Consider the following 13,118-nt stretch of genomic DNA (forward strand, 5'->3'; position numbering starts at 1 on the left):
AAACATATTTCAAAAAATTCCAATCAGGACATTAATTTTGGAAGGGCTAAGGAAGCGTTCTTTAATTACGTGACACAAGAAATTGGATTTTTGGATCCCCTGTGATGGTCAATGAATGAACCAATTGAATAATGAAAAATTCTCAAACATTAAAAAAAAGTTTCTTAATCCACCATTAGGTGGTTGGTGCCTTCCTCACATTTACAATGTAATTCAACTACTAAGTTGTCCTAATCCTAAAAATAAGCTTAATAATAACAAAAATAAACATGATACAGACTTTCCCAGGAAACATACAGACTCTCATTTGAAGCAATGTGGCAACCGGGCGTTTCACATCTGGCGCGACTCTCGCACGTAAACAAAAGGACCCGGCCTTTTGAGGTTATGCAAAAACTCACCCTTTTTGTGTTAAAAAAAACTTTTCTCTAGCATAACATTAAAATTCATTACTAATCTTAATTATTTTGAATAGGGTCTTATGGGACCACAAAGCGGTCCTAAAAAGGCAAACCCGGCCAAAATCGATTCAGCGAGTTTAGAGATGTGGGTGTGGAGAGAAAACCATGTCTACACAAATCACCACAGACATTTGCTCAGAATTTGCTACTGAGTCGATTTGTATACGTGAAAGTATATCTAAGAGGTGTATTTAGGAAGTTCAATTTTCGAGTGATTTTATAGCCTTTCCTCAGTGAGGAAGGCAAAAAACACGTTTGAATGTTTGATGCATCTTGATTTTTGTAGGTTTTTAAGAATTAATATCTGAATTTACTTTACAAACTTTTAAAATTACTTTTTAATTTTTCTATAATTGAAAAATCTGATTAAATTTTAAAAATTTTGAAGAATTCTTTATTTTCATAAAATTGAGTAATGTTAGAATTAAATTTTCAAATTAAAATTTAACTTGTTTCGAAATACTTCATTCTGATACTGCTAAGAAAACAAAATGCAGAAAGAGGAATTTTCAACAGAGAAAAAAAGGAGCTAAAATACACCAAAAAAAAAACTGCTAAAAGTGTTGCCTTAACTGGTGATGAAAGAAATTTTCTCTACAGCAAAAAAAAGCTAGAGGAGGAAAGATACGAGACGAAAACTGGAGCAGACGACGACAACCTAATTGATAAACAAACCTTTTACTCTGGTCGGTTTTGCCTTTTAATGGTAACGAAACCTCAAATTGTGAATAGAGGATGCGAAAGTTGTGTGTGTGTTTTTCTATGCTACATCGTGCTAATTATACTTTATTGTTGAGAGAGAGAGAGAAAGGGAGAGTAGAGAGACTTTTGTTTTAAAGATACAAGAATGCCAATTTTAGATCCGGTTACAACATTTTTGATTGCCCATAATGGGACTCATTAGGAGTTCTTATTGTTCCAATTTCAAGAAGTTCATTGTTCAATTTTGTTTTGTTTTTTTGAGTGTGGAAGTTGTGGGGAAGAAGAAAAAACGGGGTACAAGCAAACAATAGAAAGCCTAAAGAGAGAGAGAGAGACAAGAACAGATAGAAGCTGCGAGACGTTTCACTGTTTAGCGTGACTTCGGAAAAGGATAGAACAATAGACACACAGAGAAAACCTCGATGGTTGGACACTTTTTTTTCTATAGGCAGCGTCAAACCAGTGGGGTTTTACTGTGTAGAAAGAGCTTTCTTGAAGCGGTGCACTGTTTTTGGTGGCTGAATATTCCTCGAGAGTTTCTTTTTTCGTTTGCCACGTGGTGCGTGGTGCGTGGTGTTGGTGCATTGTTTTGTGGAGAGTGTTGCCAAATGTGTACCATTTTGACAATTTTTATGCAAATGCAGAGATTGACAGACAGAGAGAGAGTAGAGTAGAGCGTTTCTAGAGCGAAGTACATACTATGCGCCACATACAGTCGCATACAGCAACTAACTGTCACTCGTAACATGCAAGGATCCTCACCGATGGGTCGCCACGAACCCCTTCGGTATGGTTTGGGGATCTGTCCGGTTTCGGCGTGGTTGGCCAGGTTGGCCACGATGTCCTCGAGCATCTGGGACCGGGTGCGTTCCTGCATCCGGGCGAACTTGGGCGCCGAGTAGGACGCCCGCTCACCGTTCACGATCTTCGTCAGCAGCCATTCTCTGGAGTTGCGCAAGTGCGTGAAAGAGTTCTTGGTCCAGCAGTCTAAAACAACAAAACAACCCAACAAAACTCACCTGAACATCGGACCCTTCTCAAACACCGATTGCTCCCAGAGGTACGGTTTGTAGGCACCAACTTCGTCCCGCGTCACCACCGACACCTCGTACCGGGTCGGTTTCCGCTTGATCCGGGCAGACACGCGAACCTGTAACGAAACAAAAGAAAAAAGTTATTGTACACAAGAAAGAAGCAGCGTTAAAGGAGACGCATGGTAGCTTGTACCACGTGGCGTACCATCAGGCGCCTCCCTCAAACTAGCACTGGTCATTTCATCAACTAAACTACAACCGACGTTCATCTCTCCGTCCTTCCTCCCTCCCATGGACAACATGGACGTATTAATTTCACTAACGAGCTACACAACAACAACGTCGGTTCGTCGGTTTGTTGGTCATCCCCTGTGGAATAACCCGTTCCGTTTCGTGTCCTGCCGGCGTCATCGTCATCGGTGAGCAGACTCTACAACGAGTGCACCGCCGGTAACTCTAAGCAAAGAGACGCAAACATTCTTTGCTAGGGAGTTTATCGAAGCCGTAACCGCAAAAAAACCTTATTTTTGTTTGCCTTATTTAAGTTTTCGAAATTTGTATGGTTCATTCTTAAAAATAGCTACCAGTCAAACTGCTTTATTTTTCATGTTAATATAATGCCCATGGTCGCATAAATGTCCAATACGCAAAAACAGCAAGCCGAGAAAATGCAAGACAAGTTTGTTTGTTTGTGTTTGTTTGGATTTTCTCCTAATTTCTAATCAACTAAGTACGAAGAAGACTATTTTCTAAAATAAAAAAATAAAAATGAAATAGGTATGTAACATGTTTACCGAAATGCATTTTTTTTTCAAGATATTATTTTTTGTATATATTACACAATTCTTTATATGAAATCAATGATATCTTGATAATGTTTGAAGCAGTCTTTTACTTTTAAAATTTGTACTGAAAACCTTTTCCCTCCCCAGACTTTAAATTTAGTTTTGGACATGATTTCAAAGTTAAAAAAATCAAGATTTTATCAAAAAACTGGCAACACTGTCAAATAATGCTTTTCCTTGCTGAGCCATAGCTCGAAAGTTGTCGTTTTGATCTTTTAAAACAGGAGTACTCAATCTTATGGATCTAATTTTTCAGAAGCAGTAGGTTTATTGCAAAAAAAACCTTTAGGAATTTTTAGTTTTAGTTTATTTATGTTTTTTTTTTCTAACAATAAGGCTGGTACAAATATTTTTAAAAGTTTTTGTCACCCCCCCTTCAAAATTGGCTCGAAAAATCAGGGGGCAAAAAAATATTTTTACAGTTAACTTCAAATTTCAATGAAAATTCAAGTGCAACCAGCTGAAATCAAATTAAAATACATTCTTCTGCGTTTAAAATCATTTTTAGCATGTTTGGGTTTATTAAAAAATCTTAAGATTTTTTGAAAATTTTCGATGCAAAATCTTTTTTTTGATACAATTTTTGTTTTTGTCAGATCTTAGATTTTTTGAAAACTAATGATTGCAAAAAGACTGAACTAGTGTAAAATGCATTTTAAAACACTTTTTTCATGTAAATGTGAAGACTATGGCTTGTTATTAGAATTTTTATATTTTTTTACTTGACTTTGGCCAGGGCCGAGGGACAAAAACTTTTTTAAATATTTGCATCGGCCTAATCCCTGAAAAAAAAAAAAAATACAAGCATCATTGCCAAACAATTAAAGATTTCACTGAATTTAAATTTTCTAAATACAATGAATTTCAAATTTTATTTTCCTCTAAACTTTTACTTCTTCTACCAATATGTGGTCCAAAAATTCAAAATTAATAAGCATTATGCAATGTATTTTGAATAGCTAACAATCGATTTTGCAAGTCTGTTGTATCAAAACTTATAGTTTTGTCAATTGCCCTTCAATTTCTTAAAGGAATATTGAAGGGCGGGGAACAAAATTTATAAAAAAATTGCCCATGATTTTTAAGGGGTTACATACATGAAGAAAATCACAAAATTTCATATTACAGAAAATTTATTAAACCCTCTAAAAAGATGATTTTCAATCACTCCTGAAAATTTAAAGAAATTTTTTTTATGATCAAAGTAATTTACAAACGATTTAAGTTGAAAATTTTGCCAGCGCAAGGCGAACTGTCAAACTTTGCGAGCGTTTTTCTCTGAACACCGAGTTGATTTACGGGTGCCACGATATCTCGAGATGGAATAGCCCAAATTGGCTGTATTTTGGGGTGAAAACTCTCAAACATATTCCGTGTGCATGACGAAGCCTGATTTTAAAATTTTGCATTTTTAAAAATTCAAAAATAAAAAAAAAATTATGTGAAAAACATGAACATATTTTTTTTAAATAAACTTTTTGAAAATCGGCCTTCGTCATGCACACGGGACCGGTTTAATGAGTCTTCACCAAAATTTTGAGCCAATTTGGTCAAGGCAGTGTTGAGATATCGTGGCACCCGATTTTTGAAACGGCTAATTTCATATAGCTGTATCTCGGCAATGATACAACCAAATGTCTTCAAATTTATTTTGTTAACAGTTAAAAATGTATATTTTAAAGTCCTGAAAACAGATTGAAAAAAAGTTTAAGTTTGTGCTCAAACCAACCTCTGACATTTTTGCCGATTTACATGTATGTAACCCCTTAAGGAAAGTTTTAAAGAGGAGGAAAAAAAATAATAAAAAAATATGAAAATTGAAATTACAGGCCATTGTATTAACATTTGAATCAAAAAGTGTTTTAAAATGTCTTTTTTTTCTTCTCCACAATCATTAGTTTGAAAAATTTCCAAGTATTGAAGATATTTTTTTTTTAACGAACAAAAACTTTTTGCAGTGCTGGGAATTCCACAACAATTTAAATATTTTTGATTGATCCCAGACTTGATAAATATTGTTTTAAACGCAGGAAAATGCATTTTAAATTGTTTTTAGTTGGTAAGATTTCAATTTCCTTTAAAATTTTGTAGTTTTTTGAATTTATGTTTGCCTCTCTGATTTTTCGGAACGATTTTTGCAACGGCCTTATAGTTTAAAAAAAGTATTTTTTTGAAATGGCGTTCTCACTTTTCTGATTTTTTTTTTCAAATTGTCTAAAAACATTGAACATTGGATCAATGTTTGCTGAGATAAAGCGGATATAATTAAAGTTAGAAAGGTTCATCAAATCGTGCCCACACATCCCCCCATTTTCTAATGCCAATATAAAGCAACTATTGTGTAAGCTTGTGTAAGCCTAGTCTCTAATATCATTGGGATTTCTTTCATTTTTATTCCTTTAGCACAGAACGACACCATTTTCACTTTAACTCCAAAATATGTATTCTTAGATTTTTCTTAATCTTATTTTAACATTTTTCACTATGCCCCGTGGCATTTTGGTTGAATCTCTGCATCATAGCACTTACACCGAATAATCAACTCCATCTCCCAACTGCAACTCTCAACTCCCACTCTTAACTCTTTCCTAATTTCAACTCCCCCGATTCTAAATCTAACTTAGGCTTTTATACTCTGAAGCGTTTTTAGTCAAGACGCATGCGCAATATTCATCTCTACGGGAGTAGCTCAGCCACGTGCGTTTTGACTACACCGCGTTGATCTTGAAATCTTTCTGCTCGAAAATTCTCAGCAGGGATCCTGGCAGAGTTCATGACCCTTCTGTTTTCGCTTTGTGCTTTTCCTTCCATCCTCCTACTGTGTTTATTTATATCTTAACCTACGTGCTCCTAGAAATATAACACTTGACTCGTGTCAACATGTGTTAATGAGTGCATCTGAAGATGTTGCACTTCGTCTGATTGTAAAGACCAATGTACTTCTGACAAATTCTTCCCTGTTGGTCGAACTAAAAATCTAAATTTATATTCTGATTAACTGAGGGTCGCTACATACCCTTACACTACCCAGCTAGATGTTTGTCTGCTAAGATAAGCATCTACTGTAAGCCTAACGCTGGTTCTTGATAAACGTTGATTTTGAAAAATATGTTTTTGTATATCTGAGTACTAAATATAATTGTTGTTCACGTTCTGTTGTCTCCTCTGCGTTGATATAATTGATAAAATAGCTGGCTTGATAATTCGTCGATGTTGTTCTTCACTTGACTTTTGGTTTGAAACTTGAAAACATTCAATAAACCACATAGATTGAGACATTTGACTTTGTTGATTTGACTATAGTGGATCAATTCTGCCAAACATTATTTGATACATTTTCCTGCTTGTCCTTTCCTTGATGCTTTTTTCTTATTGCATAGAGATCTGCGTTAGTCCTTCTTTGTGTTCTGCAGTCGATAAAATTTTCGTGGACCTCAATCGAAACTTTTCATTCCATTCCATAAGATCTGATTGTAGTGTACAGATCATGTTTCATCATTTTGCCATACTTGTTCCTTTCCATTAGATCCGAGAATTGTATTTGGATGTCTTGCCTTAATTGTCAGTTTTGATATATATTTTTTCGGTTGAGAAGTTTTTGCTTCTGACTGAACAAACAGAAACTATTCCATGTAATATAATTTAGCATCATAACCATTCTTTGCCTTGTATCATATACTTCACTCCATCATTGTTATGTCCCACCATTTTTTTATACAACTCATCTCCTGTCTCAATTTTCTGCAATTTATGAATGCAATACTTCCAATAATTCGTTGATGCCAAATGTGTTGTCCGAAATGTTGTAGTTGTATTGCTGCTATCCGCTGTATCCGAATGTTAACGTTTGATGATATTTGTGTTCGTGTAGGTGAGATTTTACATATTTGTGTAGTGTCGTGTTACAGATTTTTTTTTTTTTGAATAATTTCCTAAGTGACTATCAATTTAACAATTCTTTGTTTAAAGTTGATATTAATCATTGTAGCAAAGTATATTATAATTATAATTTCCTAAGCCTATCCTGCATCTACTGCTCATTGTTTTTGTTTTTAGTTTAAAATTTAATCGGATGCCTTTCTTTTACTCTAATAATTTTAAATCTACACTGGCATTGGCTAAAAAGTTTTTCAAAATATTAGTTTTTATACTTACTCCGCTTACTCTCACGTTTTTACTTCAGTTCATCGATAATATTTGTGTTTAAGGTGCGTTGTAAAGATTTTGTTTGCAAAATCCTCTTCCCTCTCTTTTTCCAGGTAGAATTAGGCTTGTTTGAATAAGGACCTAAATTTTTCCTAAAATGAAACTAAATACATACTTTATCATGTGATGTGGGATAATCTATTTGTGTTTTCTCGACCCACACTGCATTTTATTTTTCACACACAAACACATGTATTCTGGGCTGCAGTCCCTTGTCCAATCACGCATCAAAACATCATTTATCCATCTCAATTATACTGTGATATCATTTATTGTACTGATCAGTAGAGTGCACTCTTTTACTTAATAATCCCATTAAATATAATTATTGACGTCTTTAAACATATGTTATAATTATGTACCACGTGGATTTAATTTCAGTTCATGTTTTTTTTTTTTACCTTGATAATCTTTCTTTGTCTGCACGTTGTAATTTATAATCTATATTCATCTTTTTACCTTCCCAATATCTTAGTCATTTGTTTATAATAAAATGCTTGTTCATAAATAAAATCCTCGTTAATCATTGAATTTTCGCAATCTATTGTTGTGAATCTTTTCCAACTTGTTTCCATTCTTAATTACTGTAGTTTGTTCACTTGGTAAATCAACAACTTCATATGGACCTCGCCATAAACTTTGTAACTTCCTTCCTACACCTGTGGGAATGGTTTCTACAATAACCAAATCCCCCCACCAAGGTTGCCATTCTTTTGCATCTTTGTCGTAAATTTCCTTTCTTTTATGTTTTGAAGCAATTACGTTTTCTACAGCTTTGTCGTGGACATTTTTAAAATTTGCTTTCATTTCCTTTATGTAATCATCGTAATTTAACTCTCTGTCAGTAATGTTATAAACTGTATTTGGAATTCTCGCTAATCTTCCGTACAATAATTCAAATGGTGTAAATCCAGTAGACGAATTAATCGTTGTATTATACTGGAAAGTGAAAAATGGAATTAATTGATCCCATGTTTGCGGATTCCCAACAATAAAGTTTCGCAAATAGATTTTCAGTTCTCTATTTGATCGTTCTACTAAATTTGCTTGTGGATGATATGCACTTGTATTTATTTTCTTTATTTTCAAAATTTTGCATACATTTTTCAGTAAATTACTCATAAAATTTGTTCCTTGATCGGTAACTACCTCCAGTGGAGCACCATAGCGACAAATAAAATGTTCCACGAATGCTTTAGCGACAGTTGAGCTTTCCTGATCAGGCAATACAGCAACTGTTAAAAATCTTGTTAGATCATCTTGAATCACTAAACCATAACGATTATTGTCGTCAGATGGGGTTAATATTACAATATCCATGAATACTTTTGGAAGGGTTCCGTTGAAGTCGTTGTTATCTTCATAGGAATCTTATTCTTGGGCCAAATCTTGTTCTTTTGGCACAGTTCACATTGTCTTACATAGTTTTCAATATCTCTACGCATGTTTTCCCATGTGAAAAGTGGACTTATACGTTGAAGCATTCTTTTACCTCCCACATGACCTCCAAGGGGAGCATCATGAAATTCTTTCAAAACCGTTTCTCTGTCTTCTATTTTTACAAACATTCTGTCTTCATTAGATGCATATAGTGTAAACATTTTATCAAATTTTCCTGCCATAAATCTAAGAATATTGACATCGGGAAGTTGCTGTAAATTTCTAAATGAAATAATTTGAATATTTTTAGCTGATTTGGCAAAATCAGGACATTTAACAAAACTAACAACCCCACAATTTGTTATCTGGAAATGAAAAAATTCTTCCATTTATATTGTCCTTCATACCATGTGGTAGATCCACCAATTCACTTAGCTCTTTGAACGCTGTCTTACTATTAATGATGACAAAATTAGCATCTGTATTATTCACATTGATCATTGTTTTTGTAAATTTAAGTAAACTAAAATTAATTTCTTCTTTGTTTTGAGCATCGAAAAAGTCATCCAATGTAAACTTTTTCCATGAATCATCATCCTTTTTGTCCATAATATCGATAGCCTGTAAGGAATCAATAGTTATGTCTAAATCATCATCATTGTCTGAAAGATTATCAGTAGTATAATTTGAATTCTGTTGTAATAAAGATTGATTATTTCGAACAGGTTTTGAGTTATCAATTAAATTTGAATTTTGACGTGTTTGTTGTCTAGTAACAACAGCAATTAAATTATTATTTGAACTTTCCGAAACATTTTCAATGTTTGCATTTGAATTTTCTTCGTGCTTGATACGAGAAAGAAAATCAGCAACAACATTCTCTTTTCCCTGTTTATATCGGATATCACATCCAATACCTTGAATTTTTAATCTTAATTTGGAAAGAGTCGGTGAGGTCTCTTTTAGTCTCCAAATTGCAATCAGCGGCCTATGATCAGTATAAACAATAAACTGTTGGTTAAAAATATAATGTTTAAAATATTCAACTGCCCAAACTATAGCGAGTAATTCTTTTTCAATAACGTGATACTTCTTTTCAGAAACACTTAATGCTCTACTAGCATAAGCGATTGGGTTATCATTTGTTTTAGCATTTGATAACACGGCTCCAACAGCATAATCACTAGCATCTGTTGTAATGACAAAGGTATCCTTATAATTCGGACGTACTAAAATTGGTTCTGAAATTAAGCAGTGTTTCAAATCATGGAACGCTTTTTCACACTCTTCAGTCCATTTAAATTTTACATCCTTTTTCAATAAATTATTCAAATGTTTGCGTTTATCTGCCATATTCGGAATAAACTTGCCGTAAAAATTGATTGTTCCCAGAAATGAACGAACATCCTTAACATTTTGAGGACGTTTTAATTCTTTGATTGTTTTGATGTTATCATCTGTAGGCATAATTCCATGCTTATCAATCGTATGACCCAGGTAATTAATCTGTGTCTTCAGAATGGTACATTTTGATGTTTCTACCTTCAAATTATTTTGGTATAATGCTTCTAAAATCTTGAATAAGTTTTCATTATGTTCTTCAATAGTTTTTCCAAATACAATAATATCATCGAGATAAACAAATGCTTTAATTGGTTGAATCGAGTACAAAATAATATTCATTAATTTTTGAAATGTTGCTGGGCTATTTCTAAGACCCATAGGCATTCTTAAAAATTCATAATGTCCTTTTGAAGTTGAAAATGCAGTTTTAGCTGCATCTTTGGGGTTTATAGGTATCTGATAAAAACCTGACTTTAAATCAATTGACGAAAAGTATTGTGCATCGCCAATGTTATCCAAAATTTCATTAATCAATGGAATCGGGAAAACAAATGGTTTTGTTATCATGTTTAGTGATCTAAAATCTACAACAATTCTATATTTCTGTTTGCCGTCAGCTCCAACCTTTTAGGTATACATAAAACAGGAGCATTCCACGGGCTTTTACTAGGTTTAATAATACCCAGTTTGAGCATTTCATCAATTTGCTCATCAATGTGCACTTTTGTTGTCTCAGGCATCCTATATTGCCTCTTATTAATGGGAATATTCGTTGTGGTTTCTATTTCATGAATTGCTGCATCCGTAAAAGTCAATTCATCTCCTTCAATAAAAAATAATTTGTTAAATTTTTCAATCATAGAAACAATTTCATCAAAATTATGTTTATTCAAATGTTCTAGATTTACTAAATCAATTATTTTCTGAATTCTTTCCCTACCTTTAATGCTTTTTAAATTTTTGAATTCCGTTACATCACCATCTTTATCAATGTCTAAATTTAATTCTGTTGGCATACAAGGTTGATCATCTAATTTATTTTCAAATCCATCACTTGTTTCATCAGAGTGTACAATATTTTCGCAAAACGCAACATTATTTAGTATTTCTCCTTCATACTTGACTTCTTGGTCTTTTTGAAAACCACTGGTATCATTTTGATAGTTAGTAACGCTTGATTCATTATTTTCAAAATTATTTTTCTTATAGATTTGATTTGATTCAACATTATTCGATTTAAAATATATTTTTGGCTTTTGTAATACAATGAATTTAAAGTTTTTATCGATGAAGAGAGTGTGCTTCTTTAAAAATTCTGCTCCAATTATACCAGGCACAGACAAATTCTTCATAACATAGAATTTTGTGTTATAAATTGTTTTACCGATTAATAAATCAATAACCACCGATCCTATCGTTTCAGTTAATGTATTACCAATGCCAGTTAAAGTAATTTTGTCCTTAAAATTAACATGAGTGTAACCTATTTGATTCAAAATATTACTACTTATTACATTGACACTAGCACCTGTATCAAGTAAATAGTAAATAGAATGAAATGGATTTTGTTTAGATGAAATTCTTAATCTAAATTGAAGATAAGGAGTTAAAATTATTCTTAGTACTTCATGAGGAGGATTGTAGAATTCTCTCTGAGAAGTCAAACTAAAATTTTACGAAAAATATTGTTACGATTTCTATAATACCTAGGAGCACGATAATTGTAGCGTCTGTTATATTGATTCGCATTTTGTCGGGTGTTTCGGACGCCAAAATGATCGAAAACCCCATCATTCAGTTTTTTCGCTGTGTATAAAATTGTTTAAAATTATTCCTGAATCGGTTTTGATGATATCTTTTGTTTGAGTAGTTATATTGATTTTGATAGTTATTCAATCGATTTTGATGGGTTGAAAAGTTACGATTATCATTCACGTCTTGCTTTTGATTTGAAAATTCATTTTTAATGTTTTGTGAATTTAATCTTTGTTTGTCCTTGTACAAATTTTCAAATTCCTCATTACTAATTCTTTTTTCTTCTAGAATACTCAAAAAATCTCTAAAGTTTTGTATTGTTAAATTTCTTGCAGTTTGTTGCAAATAAGTATTCTTCAGTCCCGCAATAAAATGAATTCTTAGATTTTCCATTGCAAAGCTATCAACATTTTTATCGATTTCTAAATCGAATAAAATTTCTAGTGCCCTGTTCTTGTATGCTTTAAAAGTTTCATGTTCGTACTGCGAAAGAGTATCGATCCGTTTGAAAATATTTAAAGAAGACTTTTTATCACCAAATTCATGTAACAAATTCTTTTCAATTTCTTCCCAAGTAAGTTTTAAAATAGTTTTAGTAAATGGTTTAGCTTTACCTTTTAATTTCAGTTGTATTACATTAATCAATGGTGTAAGAGAAACGCCTTTTGGAATTTTATTGTAAAAATAATTAATTTGATCAAGGAAAGAATTTAAATCTTCTGATTTACCATAAAAATCTGGAATACACTTAAGCGCAGAATCCATTGGAAACTCGGTATCCTCCATCACATTCAATTTTAAATCTATCAAACGCTCTTCTTGATTTAGTTTACTTGCAAAACATTCAAGAGTTAACTGAAATGATTTGACAGTTTCATTAAAATTATTCACAATCTTGTCATATTCTTTGGGAATTGAAATCTCTCGTAACTCAATCAATTTATCTTTGTAAGAATTGACTGTCACTTTTGCTTCTTTCATTTTTAAAACAATGTCTTCCTGTTCATTAGGAAAATTATTGGAAAGAAAATTCATTTCCTTAGCAAAATAATCATCTAGTTTCTTTAAATTATCCATGTTGAAAGAATTTAACAATTTCCTTTTCAAAATAACATTTAATAAAAAAATGCCCATGAACAAAATTATCCACTTCAATTTAATTACAAAAATAGTAAAATATTACAACTTACTCATTTTTCTTTGCTGGTTTTCTGAATGTTCTCCATGGCTGGCGGTTCGATGAAAAATATTTCGATAATCGTGATTTTAAAGCTTCAATCGTCACAAAACTGAAGTTGCTTTCCATGGGTTTGGCTGGCGGATTGTCACATTTTTCAATCATAATGGCTGGCGTTTGAACTGCCATCTTCACTCTTCACTAAATGTTTCCT

General features: G+C 32.7%; 1 protein-coding gene across 11 annotated transcripts in view; it reads right to left on the bottom strand.

The window, feature by feature from the left end:
• The window catches only part of LOC6053453, a 324,644-nt gene that overhangs the window by 13,718 nt on the left and 297,808 nt on the right, over window positions 1-13,118 (bottom strand). For 8 of the 11 annotated variants that reach the window (XM_038266404.1, XM_038266406.1, XM_038266396.1 and 5 more), the window contains 2 exons: window positions 2,183-2,313; window positions 1,863-2,107 (listed from right to left, as the gene is read on the bottom strand). In XM_038266404.1, the coding sequence (XP_038122332.1) occupies window positions 1,863-2,107; window positions 2,183-2,313 (376 nt within the window). The remainder of the gene's footprint in view (window positions 1-1,862; window positions 2,108-2,182; window positions 2,314-13,118) is intronic. The other 3 variants (XM_038266407.1, XM_038266403.1, XM_038266401.1) reach the window with 1 other exon arrangement.

The sequence above is a fragment of the Culex quinquefasciatus genome, chromosome 3 (assembly GCF_015732765.1).
Source record: "Culex quinquefasciatus strain JHB chromosome 3, VPISU_Cqui_1.0_pri_paternal, whole genome shotgun sequence".
Classification (NCBI taxonomy): Eukaryota; Metazoa; Arthropoda; class Insecta; order Diptera; family Culicidae; genus Culex; species Culex quinquefasciatus.